At 52.8% G+C, this 20770-nt stretch overlaps 1 protein-coding gene across 2 annotated transcripts; it reads right to left on the bottom strand.

The window, feature by feature from the left end:
- Positions 1-153: 153 nt before the first annotated feature.
- URM1 (ubiquitin related modifier 1) lies at positions 154-16720 on the bottom strand. 2 transcript variants are annotated; one of them, XR_008558237.1, is made up of 6 exons: positions 16611-16720; positions 12263-12333; positions 3038-3119; positions 1597-1645; positions 1381-1479; positions 1175-1238 (listed from the first exon to the last, which is right to left on the bottom strand). XR_008558237.1 is itself a non-coding variant. In XM_008152575.3 (5 exons), exons 1-5 carry the CDS (start codon positions 16643-16645, stop codon positions 1170-1172), a joined length of 306 nt encoding a protein of 101 aa, XP_008150797.1. In that variant the 5' UTR covers positions 16646-16717; the 3' UTR covers positions 154-1169. The 2 variants fall into 2 exon arrangements, 1 of the variants encoding a protein (XP_008150797.1); XM_008152575.3 differs by lacking the exon at positions 1381-1479 and having other exon boundaries at positions 154-1238; positions 16611-16717.
- Between the last annotated feature and the right edge of the window lie 4050 nt (positions 16721-20770).

Genomic DNA, 20770 nt, shown 5'->3' with positions numbered 1-20770 from the left:
AGGCTGGGTAGTCTGGGTGTCAACCCCTGCCCCCTTTTCGGGTGAAGGGCAGCTCTGAAAGCCCTGGGTGGGGGCAGAGAGGTTGGACCAGAGACCATGGCCGAGGGGTTGTGGGGTGCCATTGGTTTCTATGGATAAAGCTCCAGGCAAGGCTAGTAAACAACTTAGTCTTTTATTTGCCCAAGGCCAGCTGTTGCAGGCACTGAGGCCCCAAGACTTCCAGAGGGGATGGAGGGAGGAGGGGTGAGCACCCTGCCTACCAGGTGCTGCCTGCCCCCCTCCTGCTTCTTGCAGGCGGTGGGAAGGGAGATAAAGTCTACATTTGTGACATCAGTATCAGCTCTGTTTTCTGATACTCTAATTTATTCAGTTGTTGTTGAGGAGGAAACTGAGGCACGCTGACCCTTTCAGGCCTCTATTTGCTAGTCCAAGGTTAACCCTCCTCCCTCCTCCCCAGAATGAGCTGCAGGCAGCCTTTTGCTGGGGGAGGGTCTCAGGAGCCCATCTGGTGGCCTGTGGGGGGAGGAAGGCCAGCCAGGGTCAAGGGCTGTGGATGGGGGGGGGAGCAGAAGGAGGGGTGTGGTTGGAAGAGCAGCTGCTGGGGGGGAGGGAGGTTAGCTCTGAATAGGGGACCCCAGCTGGGGTTCCATAATGATATCGGTGGGGGACAGGCAGAGCCCTCTGCTGTCCAGATGGGGAAACTGAGGCGGGGACTCCTCCAATGTTGAGAAGGGAGGGGCCTCCCATCAGCTATTAAGGCCATCCATCTTCCCCACGAAGACACTGTGACCGGGCGCTGAGCGCCTTGTCAGCGGTCACTCAGTGCTCGGACTAAGACACAGGAGTGGAAGGCAGCTGGGTCACCTGGCCCCAGAGCCCCTCTCTCCTCTTGACAAACCAGAGGGCACCCTCCCCCACCTCAGCTGCTGGGAGAGGGAGTGCTGGGCCCAGGCACCTGCCTGCCTGCCTGCCCCTGCTCACGTGCCTGCCTGCGAAAGGCTCCTTTTAGCACCTGGCCTCTTTTCCCTGCACAGAGGGAACCCAGGGGACAGACAGATCAGGGAAGAAAGCAACGAAGGGGGATAGGGAGAGCTGGAAGCAGGGTCCAAGGGCATGTCTGATTGTTCTCTTCTCCCCACTCCAAGGGGCCGAGGCACAGAGAGGGGTCCTTAGCCACCGTGCAGAGTGGATATGAAGAGGACGCTGTCCTGGTCCTGAAGCTGGTAGTCCAGCTCACCCTGGTCCAGGAGAGAAATGAGGAGACCATCAGGGCCACTTTCCCAGTTTCTCCCCAGGTGTCGGGAGGGCCAGGGGGAGGGCGCGCGCACTTAGTTGTTTTGGGATAGAATGTACCAGAAAACCAGGTACCCTGTACTTCACCTTGCAAATATCCAGGATGGAGGACAGCTCACCACATCCCCCAGCTACCCTTTTCTTCCCTTCTTGGGGTGGGAGACTGGAGTAGCCTCAGTTTGGAGGCTACAGTGGGACAGAGGATTCTTCAATCACCCTATGTGGGCCTCATGAAAGGCCCCCGGCTTGCCCACTAAAGCAGTGAGGGGAAGGGGTGGGGGAGGGATGTCCCGAGGTACTGACCAGCAGTTCCCAGTCTGCATCGTTAATCAGCACCAGAATTCCCGGCCTCCTGTGGGAAAGACGTGGTGAATAGCAGGGGAGGAAGGGCAGGGGGCGGTCAGCAGCAAGGACAGAGGCTCAGACATTTGGGCTGCAGGGGAGTGTGGGGAGCCTTTCCTCCTGCTGTTCCTGTTAAAGATCTCCCAGGAAGGAGAGGTGAGTCTGAATCTAATGGAAACGGGTCAGTCAGTCACAGCCTCGGGGCCACAGGGCAATCCCAGCACCACCTCCCAGGTCTCAGGCAGGTCATGTTGTTTCTCTGAGTGTCAGTTTCCTCTGCTGAACATGGACAAATGACAGAGCCTTCCCCACGAGGCTGAACTGGGATGATGTGTGAGGGGCTTCTCGCCTGAGCCTGTGGGGGTGCCCACTGGCAGCAGCATGCTTCCAAGGGTCTGTCTCAGTCTTCCAAGCCAGGGAAGGCCAACAGTGGCTCCGAGCACCTGAAGGCCTCCGGGCAGCCCTGCCTGGTGTAAGGCAGGGGAGGTTGATGCTGGAACAGGTACCTTGCCTGGCTCCTGCTGGCAGTGGCCCAAGGAGCATTGCTGGCCTTGAGGGTGGCCTCCATGACTCCCGGACCATGATCTGAGCCAGGGGCTGCATGCCCCAGGACCTGCTGGTGACCTCTGCTTCAGCGCAGATGAACGAGTCCCACAAGCACCCGCCCACCGCTTCTACACCTGAGGCTGGCCTGTTGCAGAAGTGACTTCTGTGCACTTGGAGCCTGGCTCCTTGCCTAGGAGGCTGAGCTGGGCCTGGCGCAGATATAGGAGCTATGGGCTGAGGGCAGGGGTGTCTTCAGTGGGCACAAATGTGTGTGTGTTTGTGTGTGCACATGCACTGAGTGACCCCCTAGAATCCTTGACCTCTGCCATTCAATATGGCATCTATTAGCCATGTTTAAATTTAAATTACCATGAAATAAGTGAATATTTAGTTCCTCAGTCACACTAGCCACATTTCCAGGGCTCAATAGGCTCACGTGCCCAGCAGCTACCATCTTGGACAGCACAGATATAGAACACTTCCATCATCACAGAAAGTTCTAGACTGTCAAGGAATGAAAGGGACCCCGGGCAGCTTCTTTTCCTCAGGACTTCTGAACCGAGCACGTAGCAGAGGCCTAGAGAAGTGAAGTAACTTGCCTAAGGTTCCACAGCAAGTGTGTGGCAACCGGAAGGAGGTTTGTGACCGGGAGAAATTTATCAGTGTCCTGACCGGGGTGTTTAAAAAGTCCCCAACCATCGTGTGGTAACAAGAAAGTGAAAGCTTTCCTCAGAGGGTCAGGGGGTGACAAAGGAGACAACAGGAACGGAGAAGGCGGTGGCTGAACACACAGCGAGGGGCTCAGACCTCCTTCCCTCTGCCCACCCCCCTCAGGGGAGGGAAGAAAGGGACTCACACACTGTCTCCCTGGATGAACAGCTCTGGCCGCTCTTTCAGCAAATTCTTCTTGATCCAGACAAGGAGGTTCCGGATGTCCCCTGGAGGAAGGCACAGAACAAACTACTGTCAAAGCCAAATTGTTCCCGCTGACCGGTGCCTGGCCGCACCAGAAGGCAGCGAACATGGCTCTTCAGAGCAGGCTGTCATGCCCCTGAACTCGTGGATTCCCAAGGTGAGGGAGTGGGTTAGCAGAGGCCAGTGGCCTGCCAGGAAGGTCTCCAGAGGAAGTGTCACCTAGCTTACTGAAGGCCTCAAGAGGCAATGGGGACTCAAGGCAGGCAGCAGGAGGAACATCTGAAGGGTTGGGAGACAGCCCCACCCATGAGTCCTGAAAACTGGTCTGGAGCTGCCACAGACCGGCTTCTGAGAGGGCCCTGAAGAGCCCCCTCCACCTTCCTCTGCCCAGCCAGTCCCGGGGGGAGGATTCCGCTTTGCTCCTGGAGGGGTCTGCATATATTTCCCTTTGTGAGGGGAGAGAAACAATTGCTGAGCTGATACCATCAGTTAATTTCCTCCAGCAGAGGGAGAGAAGGATCCTTCACCAGCAGAGAGCTGACAAATCACTGCCCCCCAACTCCCCTTCACAGAGCCCTCCCCTCCCTGGGCTGTGGGCAGCACCCTGAAGAGGCAAGAGATTCAGGGCCGAATGGGCCTCTCCTGCTCCTCCGGACACCGACATCTGCCGCTTTGTTGTGGGACGGCCACCTAGCTCTTTGCACATTATGCGGAGGCTCCGGGCCACTGTCCCAGGGTCACCTCTCCTTTCCTAGGCACACTGAAACCTGGCGCTATAAGCTCCTCGGATGCCATGGCTCTCAACTACTGCTCCTCAACGGACTGTCTCCTGAGGCGGCAGGAGCTCCTTCTCTGCCAGAGACAACTCCAGGACTGAAGGCCAAGGAGACCCCTAGTGTTGGGGAAGCCAGTGGAGGGCTTGGGCTAGCTAGTCACCCCCACCCTGAGGCAATGTCTCAGGCCAAGCTGGAGAAGGGCCCAGGCAATGAGCGTAGAGTCAGTCCTGGCACGCTGGTGAGGGAAAGGCTGCTGGGGCAAGGTAGGCCCAGCAGCATGTCACACACAGGACCAGCGTTGCTGGGGGTTGTAAGACACTCTCAATGGCCTGCATACCACCCTCCCTGGAGCAACTGCACACTGGTCCGACTGGCTCACTCTGCTCCATGCCAACTTCCCTGGATCATATGCCAGAAGAGCCCGGGACCATGGGCAGTGTCCATGGACTGAGACCGCCACCTTAAAAATTCCTTTCAGACAAAGCAGACTGGAGTCATGGTCCTCGGAGTGGGCAGGGACGGGGAGCGTTGCCTCCAACTAGCTGCAGTCCATTGGGCTGTCTGGCTGTGCTCCCCCGAGGCCTGCGCTTCAGAGGTTTCCCCTTGGCCTCCATCTTGGCACTGTCTGGTGGGCCGCCAGCCCATACATCTTGTGGCCGCTCGATAGAGCCGCCGGAGTCTGACACATCCATCAGCCAGCCCTGGCGGCAGGGTTCTGCCGGTGTGTGCAGAGGCACTGAGAGGGACTGGGCAGTGCCTGGCCTGAGGGCCACCAGCTGCACCTCCACAACCTGGCCGTCCTGTACAGAACCAGCCCCAGTTGTGTAAAAGGAAAGGGGCTTCTATTTCACTCTGGAGATGCTGGGGTGTGTGTGTGGGGAGTGGGTGGGGGGTGGCTAGTAGTCATGTCGGGGTCATCAGAGTGATGGCACCATCCTGGAGTCCCAGAGGGGTGGGCTCGGGGTGAGTCTGCTGCCGGTGCTGGCTCATTTATCATGATGCTCCTCTTTGCTGAGGTCATTCCCTCCCTCCACTGCACCCCTCAGGCCTGCCCACATTCTTGATAACCTGTTACCATGGTGAGGCCACCGCATCACCATTCTTATTGTTCCCCCATGCCTGGATTTGGGGGTGGGGAGAGATGGGACTCAGAGCAGGCTGCAAGGGCCACTAGGCCTGGCCTCAAACCCCCCCCCCCCCCCCCCCAGGGACATCTTGCTAGGCTTGCTGAGGCCCAGACAATATGCAAATGGCCTCCAAGCCAGATGGTCGGCTTCCAAAGGCACCCAGGGGAGGAGGAAGGGTTAAGCAGAGTCAGGGGCTGGTGGCTTGAGGATGGCTCTGGGGAATCTCACTTTTACCTTCCCGCTGTGTCCTCCTGCCTTCCCACTGCCACAGAGGGTGTTTTTCCTGCTGGGATCCCATGCAATCATTCTCAAGATAAATATTTACTGAGCAACTAGTAGTGCCAGGTGCTAGGGAGATGGCGGTGAGCAAGACAGACATGGCCTACCCTCATGGAGCTGACAGGCCAGCAGGGAAGCCAGACATTACTTATTTAATGAGTGATGATAAATGCTCCTTTGTGTAGGATTGGGGAAAGCTTTTCTGAGGATGTTGACATTGAAGCTGAGGCCTGAAGAATGAGTAGGGTAGGATGGGGGAGCAGAAGGAAGAACATATGGGAAGACCTGAGGCAGGAGGGAATTGGCAGGTTCAAGGTAACAGAACAGAGAAGGCAGGAAGGTTGGCATGAGCAGTGTCAGGGGCCAGATCTGGCAGAGACTTCACTCTCCCCATGTACCCCAGGGGTATTCACCAAATCTATGCTCCGAGGGCACAGAACCCCGCTGCCTGGAACTGTGTTCCGTGTTTCTCTGCCTCGACACACGTAGCGAGATTCAGCTCAGATGGACAGTCACCAGTACTAGGGTGCTCTGAGGACGCAGCACTGGCCATAGCACACAGCACAGAACCTTACGAACAGCCCTGGACTCCATCACTTCCTAGTTATGTGACTTTGGGTAAAGATCTCATGAGCCTCAGCTTCCTTCTTTGCAAAATGGGACTGGTAAGAGTCTCTTAGGGCTGTTGTGAGGATCGAATGAGATGATTCATATAAAGCCCTTGGCACTGTGCCTGGCATATCAATGCTGTAATTCTTCTATGATTCACAAGAACCTGTACCTTTTGCCCTTCTTGATGCCCTGAGCTTCCACACTCTGCCCGGGGGCCTAGCACCCTGGGGATATGTTCAGACCACTTTGAAGAGTGGGGTACAGTCAGCCAACCATTAATCAGACAGTGCTGGGACTAGCTGGGATTTTTGTGTGCGATTCACTACCTTTCTTTTTTTAAATCCTCACCCAAGGATATGCTTTTATTGATTTTAGAGAGAGAACAAGGGAGAGAGAAACATCAATTGGTTGCCTACCATACATGCCTGAACTGGGGATTGAATTGCAACCTAGGTATGTGCCCTGACCAGGAATCGAACCCACAACCTTTTGGTGTACGGGACGATACTCCAACCAACTGAAACCCCCTCACCCCCTAGGGAGGATTCACTAACTTGGAGAGTGGTGACGGAGCCCACGACACTGGCCTTCTCTATTTTAGATGTTCAGACCCCTATGATGCTGCCAGGACAACCCGGCTAGAAGGAACCACATCCCGAGGCCCTGCGTGCTAGAGGCCAGACTGCCCCTAGGCACGCAGCCCCAGAAGGAGAGGAACACCCTGATACAAGGCTGCCAGCGCAGGGGGCCTGGACCCGGCCTGCCCATTGGGGAAAAGCAGTGATGAGTGACGGGGGCTGCTTGCTGCTCTGTGGCGGAGTGGTTAAGGATTTGGTTTCTGGAGCCGGGAAGTGTGTGCTAGGTGGCCTTATGTAGGAAGTCACTTTACCCCTCTAAGTCTCATGTCATCCTCTGGCAATTTGGGATAATAATCCAACCACCAAGGAGTTGCTGTGAGGACGCAGGCATAAGGCTAGCAGCAGGCCAACACAGCCTCACACACACAGGACACATGTACATTTGCCCAGTGAGTTAGGAGTCCTTATCCTCTGGGCGACCAGAACCTCCTAACAGCTGCTGGCAATAGAGCACCTAAAAAGGCTCCCACCCTAACCCTCACCCTGGGGGACTTGTCCTTGTCTGGGAACACTGGCCACCCACTGTGACAGCCCCCCCACTCCCCACCCCCCCATAGTGTCAAGCCTAGATTCTCAGGCTGAAAGAGAACAATCTCAAGGTCTTATCAGATATTGAATCCTGGCTGCAACAGACCCTCATCCAGCCTCTCTCTGAACGCTTCAGGGAGAGTTTCCCCCCAACCAGAAATCTATCTTCCTGTCACTCCCACCGAGCCTGGCTGGTCCCCGGGGACCATGCCAACACATGTGTCCCCTCATCCCCATGCCTGCCTTGCAGATTTGGGAGAGATGGATCCTGGCTCCCCTGAGTTTTCTCTTCCATAGGTTAAACCACTCAAGTCCCCACCAAGTCTACTGGGCTCCAAGACAAGGCTCTTCTGGGAGCCCACCCCAGGCCTTAGTTGAAAAGGGCAAAGAATGAGCTGGGGTGGGGGGAATAAAAGAGAAGAGAGGGTAGAGGGAACATCAGAGGGTCCATTTACAAGTGAAAGGGGGTAAGAAAGGAGCAGTTTGTGGGCTAAACTGGCCTCAGAAGGAGGTTTACAGATGTGCAAAGGGACGCTCCTCATTGTTTAATTAAGCAGAAAGTGGATCTTTTCAAAAGCAATTTTGCACAGGGACTGGGGGGGGGAGGGATTGGGGGAGAGGATGGCAGTGGGGAGGGGATCTGCAAACAGGCTGAGAGCAAAGAAAGGAACAGCTGGCCCAGAGAGGCTGTGAAATGCATAATAAGCAGTTTAAAGCACAGGGAGCTCTCTCCAGCTCCTACCCTCCCTAGAGAGCCGGCCTTTAATACAATGGCAGGAGAGAGGAAGAGGGGCAGGGAAAGGTGAGGCCCACACGTCTCCTCCCGGGGTCAGGGCAGGTAATGCCCCTGGTGTTTTGGGTTTGCTCCAGGCACTGACCACCATGCATAGGCTGGAAGCCTTGAGTTGAAGGGATCCTTGAAGCATAAAAGCCAGCCCCAGCGGCCACAAAGCCCAAAGCTGGTGGGTGCCCAGATGACCTGTCCCATGGAAATGGCTATTAAGATGTCGCCCTACAACAGGGGTGGGGAACCTTTCTTCTGCCGAAGGCCATGTGTATATTTACAACATCATTTGTGGGCCATACAAATTTATCAACTTAAAAATTACCTCTTATATTTGGTCAAACATTTAATGAACTCACTCCTAATGCCTCGGCAGGGCCAGACTAAATGATTTCCTGGGCCCTCTATGGCCCACAGGCCAGATGATCCCCACCCCTGCTCCCCAGAATTGCATACTTGCTTTGAAAGTAATGTTTCCAAAATGTAGATGTCAAATAGATAACCAATCAATGAAGATGAAATCTAGGCCAACCTCCCATTTTACAGCCGGGACACCAGGCTCGCAGAAAGAAGTGACGTGCTATTGTGCAGTGCCAGGGCTCCTCTCTTGCCGTTTCACCCACTTTGGCTTTGCCCATCCTCTTCTCCCAAACTGGCCGGGTTGGAAGCTGTCCCCTGGCCCAAGACCCAGGGCCCTGGAGTTTCCTTGTTTGTGAGACTTGTCACAACCCATAAACTTATGGCTGCTATTTTCTCTGCTGGAGTCTCCAGGACCTACTTGGCCAAGTGGCAGCCCCTGGGCTGGGAAGGCTGCCAGACAACAGATCTGGGCACGGGCCTGGGAGAAGAGTAAGACTCTCCCAGTGGCAACTGCTGGGCTCCCGTGTGCCAGGGTAAGGCCTGGCCGCTGCCAACCAGCTCTGTGGCTGCGATGTGACCCAAGCCTCTGGGCACAGCAGGGCAACAACGGGAACCAGAAGTAGAGTAACAGCCAAGGGCCCAAAGACTGAGCCAAGGGCCCGTTCCCGCTCCCTCCCGTCTCCTTTCCTTTCATTCCGGAGTGGGGAGGCTAGGCCCCACCTGCCCTGTAAGCAGCTAATGGAGGGTGAGGGATCAAAAACCTGGTTAGCCCACCCTCCCTACTTGAGTAACTCTGGACAGGTCTCCTTTCTCTTGGTTTGGTTTCCTTGATGACGGATAATATTTACTGGGGTCATTATGAGAATCAAAATAAGTAGCTGTTGAAAGCATGAATATAAAAGAATGAAAGTGTAAAAACTGGAAAGTACACTGCAGGTGTGAGATGTTACCTTAGTCAGGGAGCCTCTTAGGGTAAATGATGATGAGTTAGAGGCACTATGCAAGGACTCTGGAGACCCTGAAATCTGGTTCTGAATCCCAGCTCTGCCATTTAAATAACTGTATGACCCTAACTGGTTTGGCTCAGTGGATAGAGCATCAGCCTGCGAACTCAAGGGTCCCAGATTCGATTCCGGTCAAGGGCGTGTGCCTTGGTTGTGGGCACGTCCCCAGTGGGGAGTGTGCAGGAGGTAGCTGGTCGATGTTTCTCTCTCATCGATGTTTCTAACTCGCTATCCCTCTCCCTTCCTCTCTGTAAAAAATCAATAAAATACATTTAAAAAAATAAATAATTGTATAGACTTGGAGTAAGACACGTGACACCTGAGTTTGGGTGGTCACTTTTAAAAATGGAATGATAGCTACCGCCTAGGAATCTGTGACAATTATTTGCACAACCAATTGGGGCTTTGCCAACCAAGCCAAACTCAGCATGTGCCCCTCATGACACTGGACTTCTTTCAGTTCCTTGACCATTCTGAGGCCTTTCACCAGGGGGCCTTCCCAAGTGCTATCTGCTTTGCCTGAAGCAGGCCCCCGATCCTCTGCTGTCCCTCCCATTTATTAAGGCTAAGTCATCCTTCAGGACTTAGCCTCCAGGTCACCTCTTTAAAGAGACCTTCCCTGACCACCTGTTGTCTAATTCACAGCACCCTTTTGCTCTTATGCCCGTGACAACCACTTGTACAGCTATACATGTATGTATTTACTTATTTATTGCCTGGTACCACTTCCGTAAGCTCCATTATTAGGGCAAGAACCATATCTGTTTCACTAGCACCGAATGCCCAGTAACTAGTACTATGCCTGGCACAAAGGAGGCACTCAAAATAATACAGGCCAACTACAGGAAAGAATAAAGTACTACCATTCGGTGAGCATTTGGCCAATGAAGGAATAAAAAGGGCTGGAATTATTAAACTTGGGGACATTCGTGCCATGCAAATGCAGGGGTAAATAAATAATAATTTGTGGTATTTTAATCACTGCCCAGCCAGGTCTTTAAGGCTTCTTCTGAGAGCCTCTTGTTCCCTCCCAAAGTTGCATGGCCATCTGTCAAAGAAAGAAACAGTCACCTTCCTCACCCTGGCTCTTTCCCTACCAAGGACACACACAATCCCACAACCCTGACATTTAACCCCAGCCTCATACCCACCACCAGCTGAAAGGGGGCAGTGCCCTGTTCCTTGGTGAGTGTCCCCCAACCTCTGAGTGTGGCACATAGACCTACCTTGTGCCACTGCTCTCAGACCCGAAGGAGGATCAGAGATAGCCTTGGCAGCCAGGGAATTTGGGGAATAATTGTTTGATTCCTGGCAGATGAACATCCAGTTCCAGAAGAATCCTGTCAAACCTCACTGACTTTTCCTCTGCCTGCCTCCAGGAACCTCATTCCCCTGCCTCCTAATGACTGATTTCCTCTTCTCCCCTGAAGCGCCTAGGCCCTAGGTAAAATGGGCTCTCAGTCCTGAGTATTCTTCTCTGGCGAGGACCCACTGCTAGGAATGTGGTGTATCTCCACGGTGATACCACCCTGCCTCTAGGCTACACTGGTATTTACCCAGCTGGACCTCTTCAACCCCCCGACCCCCTGAGTTTGAAGGCAGGGACTGGCTCTCATTCATGGCTGTCTCCCCAGTGCCTGGTACATGGTCTGCCGCACAGGAAGTGCTCAGTGTATGTTTGTTAAAGAAAGATGAACAAGTATTTAAATGGACAAATGAAAAAAGCCCATTGTCTCCCTCAGTGATCCTCCCTCCTCCAGCTTCCTTTTTGGCTGGGTATCTTCTTCTCATCTAAATCCTCTTACCATAATGAGAGCCCACGTGCATTTTCCCATTCTCGGTGAAGACTACCCACCTTCATGAGAACATTTCTCTGCTGCCATATCTATACTAATAAAAGGGTAATATGCTAATTAGACCGGGTCAACCAGACATCTTCCTGACGTCCAACTTCCTTCCGGACAGTTATGGGGCGACCAGGCCGGCAGGGGGGCAGTTATGGGGCAACCAGGCTGACAGGGGGCAGTTAGGGAGTGACCAAGCCGGCAGGGGACCAGTTAGGGGGCGACCAGGCCAGCAGGGGGGCAGTTAGGGGGCGATCAGGCCGGCAAGCAGAGGCAGTTAGGGGTGATAAGGCAGGCAGGTGAGTGGTTAGGGGTGCAGGCAGGCAGGCAGGCGAGCGATTAGGAGCCAGCGGTCCCAGATTGCAAGAGGGATCCCGGATTGGAGAGGGTGAAGGCCGTGCTGAGGGATCCCTCCCCCCACACGAATTTCGTGCACTGGGCCTCTAGTAATAATAACAAAGATGCTCCTTTAGCCCTGGCCAAGTAGCTTGGCTGGTTAAAGCATTATTCTGATACACCAAGATTGCGGGTTTAATTCCTGGTCAGGCCACATACAAGAGCAACAAATGAATGCATAAATAAGTGGAACAACAAATTGATGTTTCTCTCTTCCTTCCTCTCTCTCTAAAATCAATAAAGGAAATATTTTTAAAATTAAATTAATAAAGATGCTCCCTTTAGCAACTGTGAGAGCTAGAGATTACCATGCCCACTTCACAGATAAGAACACTAAATCTAAGAGAGGTGAGGGCACTGGCCTAAGGTCCTAAGGCCGTGGTCGGCAAACTGTGGCTCGCGAGCCACATGCGGCTCTTTGGCCCCTTGAGTGTGGCTCTTCCACAAAAGACCACGGCCTGGGCAAGTCTATTTTGAAGAAGTGACGTTAGAAGAAGTTTAAGTTTAAAAAATTTGGCTCTCAAAAGAAATGTCAATCTTTGTACTGTTGATATTTGGCTCTGCTGACTAATGAGTTTGCCGACCACTGTCCTAAGGGGATACACACTTAACCCACATTCATAAAGACTTAGGTACACCACCACCCTCCTGCAAAGCTGGCTGGTCTGAGAGAGGATGGCGAAGGGTACTCTGGTGATCTCTCTTCCTCCTTCCCTCTGGCCAGGAATTCTGACCTATTCCCACTTGAACGGGGTTGAATGACCCTGTAGACGCCTGCCCAGTGTACCCCAGAGAGGGGCTCAGATACGCATACTCACAGGGCTCCTCCTGTCCAGGCAAGGTGACCTGATGTTTTTTTACACCGTCAAACAGGAGCTCCGCGCCACCTCTGCAAAGGAGGGCCAGAGAAAGACAGCCAGGTCAGTTCCACAAACACCCAGCTGAGAATGAAAACTGAGGCGGGGGCTGGCACCGAAGCCCACGAGATGCCGAGATCCAAGGTTTAGGAACACCCTGGGTACCGGTGACTGATTCTCAAATGTGACTTCCTGATGTGGAAAAGTAGGATATAAGTCATTTTTACCAATAACCAAGTATCCAATTTGCAGACTCCTGTTTTTACTCCTCTGCTTTCTCAAGAGGCAGCTTAGCATACAGGTTCAGGTTGGTGCTTTCCGCCTCGAGATGGAGACCAGCCTCCACCCCTGCCTGACACCCAGACCCCGGGCATGTGACTCCATGTTATCAAGCCTCAGCCTTTCCATCTACAAAAACGTGGAGAAGCCACCACGAGTCACACTGCAGACCCTGTATGTGTTGAGGGGTTTCCTCTGGCCAGGTGAGGGTGTGAAATGTCCCTGCTGTGCCAACCACTGCTGGCCTAGCGGCACACCACAGTGCCGGAGGGTAAGAGATTTCACCAGGTTTAGCAATTTACAAGACCATTCTTCATCTCATTTCATCCTCAGGGCATCCCAGGGAAGGAAGAAGGGAGGTAGACATTATTAACGCCATCCAATGGAGAAGCCGAAGCCTGAAGCAGTGACTTGTCTAAAGACACAGAGGCAGTGGCTGAACTAGGCTTTGAAGTCTAACTGGTTTCTGCTTAGCCCTGGCAGCCTTAGCAGAAAAAACACACAAGACCCCCAAAGGTCAGAAAGCCCCTTGAGGCAGAATTTGGTTCACTTGTGTGTGCCAGCACCAGACAAGGGAAGGCTGGTTCGGCAGAGATGCTCAGAGACAACTCCAGAAGCCTGGGCTGATGATGTGGACACCAGGACTCTTTCGGTGCCCCACCTTGCTCTCCCCCTGGGTCTCCAGATTCCATCGCAGACTCCATGTGGAACTTAACTGAGAAGGCGTTAACAGGCCTTTGACAAGATGCGAGGCCTCCCACCCTACCACTCTTTCCCAATTTCAGAGAACAGAGATGTCCTGAGACATTCCGCTGGGAGGCAAAGGCAAGGCAAGCATTGTCATGGGGGAAACATGGGGCGACTGTCATCCAAACAAGGTTATGCTTTGTTGATGCAGAAATGTGGAGGGGGAGAGGAGGCCCATCTGTGGCGGCGCGCAGGGCCATTTCAGCTGCAAGCCTGCACAGAGCCTCCATTTATCCCCTTCCAAGAGCCTCGTTCTCTCCTGGGTGGGGGCTGGCACATGCAGCAGCTGGGGTGGGGGAGGGCCACAGGCAAGGGGCTCGGAAATTGGGGGGTCAGAGAAAAGGGGTGGGAGCTGGAGACATTGGGACCCAGGCAAACAACCAAGAATGGCCAAACCTGGTGGTGCCAGGCTCAGAGGCTGAGTCTGTTTTTCCCTTTACAAGCAGATGAAGAGAGAACCAGAGAGTGACCTGTCACCGCTGGGTTCACTAGCTCACCCAGAGGGGTTTCTGCTGTCAGCACACCTGGAGGGGAATAAGGTGTGCCCAGCCCCTGGAGCGATACAGAGAGGCAGGCAAGGGACCTGTTTTGGCCCCATTAGAGAACCAAAGCCAGACTCTTTTATGTCTGACAGGGTTTGCTCTTCAGAGTCAATTAAGGAATTGTATCTTAAGATACCTCATCTTTCGTCCACTCCCCAATTCTTGGTGGGAGTGTTTCTTGGTACCAGTGACTGGTATAGACATTCCCAAAATTGCCTTCACTTTTTCTAGCTTATCATCTTCTTATCATACACACATATACATACACACACACAAACACACACACACACAAACAAACATAAATACATATATGAACATATTTTTATTGGTTTCAGAAAGGGAGAGAGATGGAGATAGAAACATCAATGAGAGAGAATCCTTGATCGGCTGCCTCCTGCACCCTCCTACTGGGGATAGAGCCTGCAACCCGGGCATGTGCCCTGACCAGGAATCGAACCGTGACCTCCTGGTTCACAGGTTGATGCTCAACTACTGAGCCACACCGGCTGGGCTTATCTTACATTCTTTACATTTTTTTAAAATTTATTTCCCCTCTACCAGTTGGAATGCAAGCTCTGCCTAAAACAAGGCCTGACACACAACAGGCACTCAGTTTGTCATGAGTGAAAATGCCCATTTCTCCCACTTCTTCTCTAACTTCGTTCCCTCCCTTTGTCAATACCTCCAGGCTCAGGAAGGAGGAAAAGAGAAAAGGAGGAGGGAATCTCACATCTGCACCAGAGGAACAAAACACATCTATACTACAGACTTAGAATCCTGTGTGACCGAAGAAAATGGTCTGCTCAGGACAGTTCAGGAGGGAAGACAAAGGATGGCAGAACTGATAAGAGTGAGAAAGGTATGAGTGGTCTGGATCAGAGCTGGTGGGACTGGGAGGACATCTGCCCAAGGGGGAGAGGCCAAGTCCTCACCTAGACTCTTCAAGGATCACAGTGGCAGCTTCTATGCAAATCTGCTAAGGTTCAGAGTGAAGGGTGAGGGGAGTCTGCTAAGAAACGTAGGAAATTAAAGAAAGGCCAGAGACAAAACCAGGCACTGAGAAAAGAGAAGGTATCTGGGTTTGGTATGCATCTTGGGCATTCCTGCTTTCCTGAGAGGCTGTGATTCTCATGGGACACTGTGGTGGTGGATGGAGGTGTTAGGAGGTGGGTAAAAGGGTGCAGGAATGTTGTCATGCCTTGTTGGGGCTCACTGTTGCTCTTGGGGATAAGGGAGGCTGAGGCTAGACATAGTCCGGCCAGAAACGGGGTAATTAAGCTAGTCTATAAGTTCTGGAGGGCAAGGACCATATCTTCTTCACAGGAATTCCCTACTGCTGACAGACAGAAGACATTTTTGTTCAACAAATACCATGTCTGACTCAGTGAGACTGAAAGGTTAGGTTGGCTGTAGATAAACCTTAAATTAACATTGGCAGTCGGCAGCTTTCCCATTTTCAGCTCGGCTAAGGCCTGTCAAAGCAGTAGGGATCTCCTAGAACCTCTATGCTATGGGGGCCATGGCTGGGTCAGTGAAGCAAAATAGTCAGGAGTCCAAACCAGTATGGTTCTAACTGGATCCAAGGGACTAGACAACATCATCAATTAAAATGCATTTAACATTCATGAGACTGCCTCCTCCTAAGGGACAGAAATGCTGAACACTGGAGAACATGGACAGAGTTCTATTTATCTTTGTATCCTCAGTGTCTGGCTCACTGCCTGGCACATGGTAGGCACTCAATAAATGACTAGTGAATAAACTACCCAATGAAGGGAAAGCATGAAAGAAACTGGGGACATCCAATATAAGAAAAGGCATTTAGGGACAGAGGTTTTAGATTCCCATTTCAGACTTTTCCTTTCACATAAGCCTTGGCTTGTTTACAGTACCCCCCCCCCCCCACACCCACACACACACTCTCTCTCTCACACACACACAGCTTCCATATGACTGGAAATTACACCACCCATCTCTTAGGGTCTCAGTTTCTTTGCCTTCTAAGCTCTGCAGTTTCTCTGAGCTCTGAAATCAGATATAGAGGACAGAAAATAGTGGTTTGAGGAGACATCCTCCCTGATCAGTGTTTCTTCAGCTATTGGTATGCAGCCTCCAATTCCTGTACTTTTCATCTGTGCATACTGTACTGTCAGGGTTAGTCTTCTCCACTGCACTACCTTATCCCTATATCTCCACCTGACTGCAAACAGACTCAGTAAATTTACTCAACGTCCTAAAAGGGGCTCAGGTATGTTTAACACCCCAAATCTTGCGAAAGAGAAGGAGTCTCGTCTTGGCCACACATCCCACGAGAATCAAGGCTTCAAGAACCGTTAAGTGGACTTGCTGCCAGAAAAACAGAATGCAGGAGTGTAGGGTGGTCCTTCTCGGCTCTAGATCAGGTGCCAGACACACGGGCCTGGTCCAAAACGGGATTGGCAAAGAAGGTGGGGAGCCCGCCTGTTAACCATCACGCCTTTTGAGTCCGGCAGGGTAGAGGGCACTGAAGAGTGTCCGGAGCGCACCTCCACGCCCGGACGTGCGCCTCTATTCCCGGACTTACGGCCTCGTCGCCAAAGGAGACCGAGCCTTTCAGACCCTCCGAGGCGGATGGCGTAGCTCAAAGAACGCGCCAGAAACCTCAGAGATTCGGTCATGACAGGCCCCAAAGCAGAGGGAGAGGAGCTCTGGGCCTGAAGACTTCAATCCATCCCCACGGCGCCCCCAACTCTGTGACTCACCCGAACTCCACCTCCACTGATAAGGGCGCTGCCATGTTGAGGAAGCCGAGGTCGCAGGAAACTCCCTTCAACTTCCGGCGCTCCCGCCACACTTCCGGTTCCGCGGACGGAAGAGGCGGTGCCCAGGGAGCCGTTGTCCTCAGCTATTGGAGAAAGGCCCGGAGTGGGCGGGGAAGGTCACGGGGGCCGGGGCAGGGGGTGGTCCTTTGAGTTGGTCCCTCTCCGTCTTTTACGGAAGGGGCTCAGACCCCCGAGGTGGACAGCGCCCTGTAAGCCACAGCCAGGCGGAGGAGAGCCCGCCGCATCTTTGCGCAGCGACTGTGAGCCACGTTACTGTTTATCTTGGGATTAGTTACAAATCTCTTGTCCGCACACCGCTTGGGCGACCCCTCCAATCTTTATTTACAGCCCAGAAATCTCTCTCCTGGGCTATGGACTCGCCATCCAACCACCCCCTTCGCTGTCGAGTTGGATTTAACTCAGTCTACAGATATTTATTGCACGTCCTCTGTGGACCAGGCATCTTGGTGGGTGCTGTGGGTGCAGTGGTGAACCGGATGGACAAGATTCCTGCAATGGGGGCACTCACAGTTTAGTGGGGGAAACTGACGCTGATCATGTAAACATATCAGCCTTCCTAGTAAATGTAAAATCTCAAAGAAGTGACTCAGTTTGAGCTGAGCTTTTAAAGCCCGAGGAGAATTATCGAGGTGGATGTCAGGGGAGAGAAACCTCCGGGAGCGTTCCAGTGTGGAGAACAGAAGGTGCGAAGGCTGTGGGTGGGAGAGCTTGCTGGATCAACAAGACAGGAAGGCGCAAATTGGGGAACAGAGGACCTGATAAGAGATGAGGCTAGAAAAGTGGGCAGGGACCAAATCATGCCTTGTGAGCCAGGTAAGAATTTCAGTCTCTATTCTAAGAACAATGGGTGGCCTTTGAAGAGTTTTAAGAGGGGGCGACATTGGAACTGTTGTAAAATATCCTTTCTGGCTGCAGTGTGGAGAATGGTTTGGAGAGGAACAAGGAAGAAGATAGGGAGACCACTGGAGCCTGTTACAAAAGCTCCGGGCACAAATGGAGTGAAGTGGATGTCTCAGGGTATGTAAACCACAACACTTCCAAAATCAAACTCGGCATTGGTAGAGTAGGGTGGTGTGGTCTGCTGAGTAAGGGCAGAATGATGTAATGGTTAAAGGTTGAGTTCAACTGCCAGCTTAATATCTAGGTCCCACCACTTCCTAGCTGTGTCTTTGGGCAAGTCCCTAAACATCTTTGTGCCTCAGTTTCCTAATCTGTAAAATGGGGATAATAACAGCTCCTACTTCATAGGGGTTTGGTGAGGACTAAATGAGTTTTTGGCTCAGTGCCTCTTTCCCTAAAAAGGCTCTCGCTCGTGTTCCCCTTCTCAAATATACCACTGCCACCCACTGCAACACTCAAACAAGAAACCTTGGACATTGTTCTTAATCCTCTCCTACATCCAGTCACCAAATTTGGACAAATGAGACACAGCCCTGGTTCTCAAACAGTGCAAAGGAATCCTATGGTAAATGGAGAGGCCCCACATTCACCATGCTGGGTAGGTCACTTCTCCTCTCTGGGACTCAGTTTCCCCAAAATGTAAAAAAGGTTTAGGACCAAAGGATCTTAAAGTCCTTTCAACAAAAATATTATTCTAAGGTTATTTCACTGGATCCAGCTCCCCCAGTCCTTTCAACAAAAATATTATTCTAAGATTATTTCACTGGATCCAGCTCCCCCAGGGTACCAATCTTGCCTGATTCATCTTTGATCCTTAGCTCATGGTATTTATACTGCACGTTGTTGGGGTCTGGTAAGTGCTTGCTGAATGAATGAATGAATGAATGAACCCTGCTCAAAATCATTTAATGGGCTTCTCTTTGCTAACAAGACAAGGGCCTTCCCAGAAGTCATTCAAGAGCCCTTTGAGCCTCTGATCCCAGCCTACCTCTGAGTTGAATATCCTCTGACCCAGGGAACTCCCACCTCTTGAACTGGAGAGTTGAGGAGCATTTGAAGAGCTTCATCCAATTCACAAACATTCACTGAGCACCCATTAAGTGCCAGGCCCAGTGCTGGGCTGGGAATACAATGGTGAACAAAACCAATGGGGTCCCTGCCCTCAAGGGCTGACGTTCTAGGACAGCGGTCGCCAACCGGTGGTCCGTGAGGTCCGAAAGGTTGGCAACCACTGTTCTAGGAGACACAGATGGAAAAATGTATAAAACGGCCCTGGCTGGTTGCTCAGTGGTTAGAGCACTGGCCCAGGGACCAAAGGGTCAAGGGCACGTACCTCAGTTACAGGTTTCCCAGCCCCTGTATGGACATGTGCAGGAGGCAACCAATTGATTTGTCACTCTCACTTTGATGTTTCTCTCTCTTTCTCCCCCTCCTTCCTCCCTTTCACTCTAGAAATCAATGGAAAAAATATCCTCAAGTGAGGATTAAAAACAAAAAAAAAACAACAAACCCCAGACTCAGTTGTTGAGCATCAACCTATGAACCAGGAGGTCACGGTTCGATTCCGGTCATTGGGGAGTTGTGGGCTTGATTCCCAGTGGGGGACATACAGGAGGCAGTTGAGCAATGATTCTCTCTCATCATTGATGTTTCTTCCTCTCTGAAGTCAATAAAAATATATTTTAAAAAACCAGAAACGGACCACAAAGTGCAATCAGTGTCATGAAGGGGGAACGTGAGGTAGTGGGGGACACTGTAGGAGCAGGAGGAGGCCCCTAATCCAGCCCTGGAGGTCACTTCTAAACCCAAATCCAAAGGAATTGTGGGAGGTGGGGGTGGGGAGGGAGAGGTGCTGGGAAAGCCAGAGGCATTCCCTCCCTCCTGGAGGAGTGGGATCCTTCCCCATCTCCAGTTTCTCCTGGCATAGCCCCAGAGACTGGGAGCTGCCTTCCGGGTAAATCAGCCATTCTGAGTGCCTGGGACTCATTCTGCTCCTGAGCCTACACCCCTCCATGCCCACGTTGCACCTGCCAGGTGCTTTCCATGAATTATCAGGTTGCTTCCTCACAGGGACTATTATCCTTATTTTTGAAAAAAATATTGATTTTAGAAAGAGGAAGGAGGAAACAAACATTGATTTGTTGTCCCACTTATTTATGCGTTCAGTAGTTGATTCCTGCTTGTGCCTTGATGGGAGATCAAACCCCAAACCTAGGCGTGTAGGCACGATGCTCTAACTGAGCTTTCTGGCCAGGGCAATCCCCCTTTTTCAAATGAGAAAAGCTGAGGCTCAGAGCCGTGGCTTGCCCCTGGGACCTAAATGTGGGCCTCATCCCAGGCTGCTGGGCTTCAGGATTCCTGCCCCTCCTCCCCGAACCTCTCTGGTGGGCCCAGCTCACCCAAGGGCCTTCCCCGGGATCCCGCAGAAGAAAGCTTCCACTGGACCAGCTCCCCCAGGGCCCCATCCCCAGTCCCCCCAGCAAGCCGGCCAGCCCGGGCGTCGGCCTCCATCCCTTCAGAAGCTGCTGGGGAGACAATGGCGGGGTCTGCGGGGGAGGCGAGGGCGCGGGTGCCCCCTGCCCGCTGCCCTTTGTCTTCCCGCCTGCTCCCCTCGTGCGACCGGGGAGGCTGGGAGGCGCCTCTCGCAGGCTTCCTCCTCCCATTCTTGTGCTAATTGGGTGTCAAGCTGAGATCAGTGAGAAAGAAATCCACCCCGGCTCGGGTTAAACTGCCGCCAAAGACCGGGGCTGAGCCCAGAATACCATTAGGCGGGGAGGAAGCGGGGCCCCTCCTCGGGGGGAGGGGCCAGCCGCTCATTCAGATCCCTTTGAAAGTCACTCGGTTGCCCCCTCCTTTGCCGCCGCTTCAATGGGCCCCTCGGAGGTATTTAACCTTCTTCCCAGGAGTTGAAAGCGATAGGCCATGCACTGGCTTGGGCGGCCACTTGCCTGTCCCGAGGGCGGTAGGACCTCCGGGATCGCTCGAGGCAGGCCTCCCGGGCGCAGGCTGCAGATGGGAACACTGAGGCTCCCAGAACGTGGCCTGGCCTCCCGGCGCCACCCTTCACAGGCTCTGTAGCTAATGGAGAGACTTTGACTCTCTGAGCATCAAAATAGCAGCTGCTTTGTTACGGATTTAATGAAGTAACGCCCAGGGAGCGCTCTGCACAATTCTGGGCA

This window comes from Eptesicus fuscus, chromosome 15 (genome assembly GCF_027574615.1).
Source record: "Eptesicus fuscus isolate TK198812 chromosome 15, DD_ASM_mEF_20220401, whole genome shotgun sequence".
NCBI classification, from domain to species: Eukaryota; Metazoa; Chordata; class Mammalia; order Chiroptera; family Vespertilionidae; genus Eptesicus; species Eptesicus fuscus.
This window is presented reverse-complemented; position numbering and strand designations above follow the sequence as displayed.

What these genes read in the sequence shown, in the direction of transcription:
- URM1 (XM_008152575.3), bottom strand. Translation starts at nt 16,645, where the DNA reads ATGGCAGCGCCCTTATCAGTGGAGGTGGAGTTCGG. An exon ending in TCAGTGGAGGTGGAGTTCGG is followed by an intron (nt 12,334 to 16,610) that starts GTGAGTCACAGA and finishes CCTCCTTTGCAG; the next exon opens with AGGTGGCGCGGAGCTCCTGT. An exon ending in ATGCAGACTGGGAACTGCTG is followed by an intron (nt 1,239 to 1,596) that starts GTCAGTACCTCG and finishes CTCCTGGACCAG; the next exon opens with GGTGAGCTGGACTACCAGCT.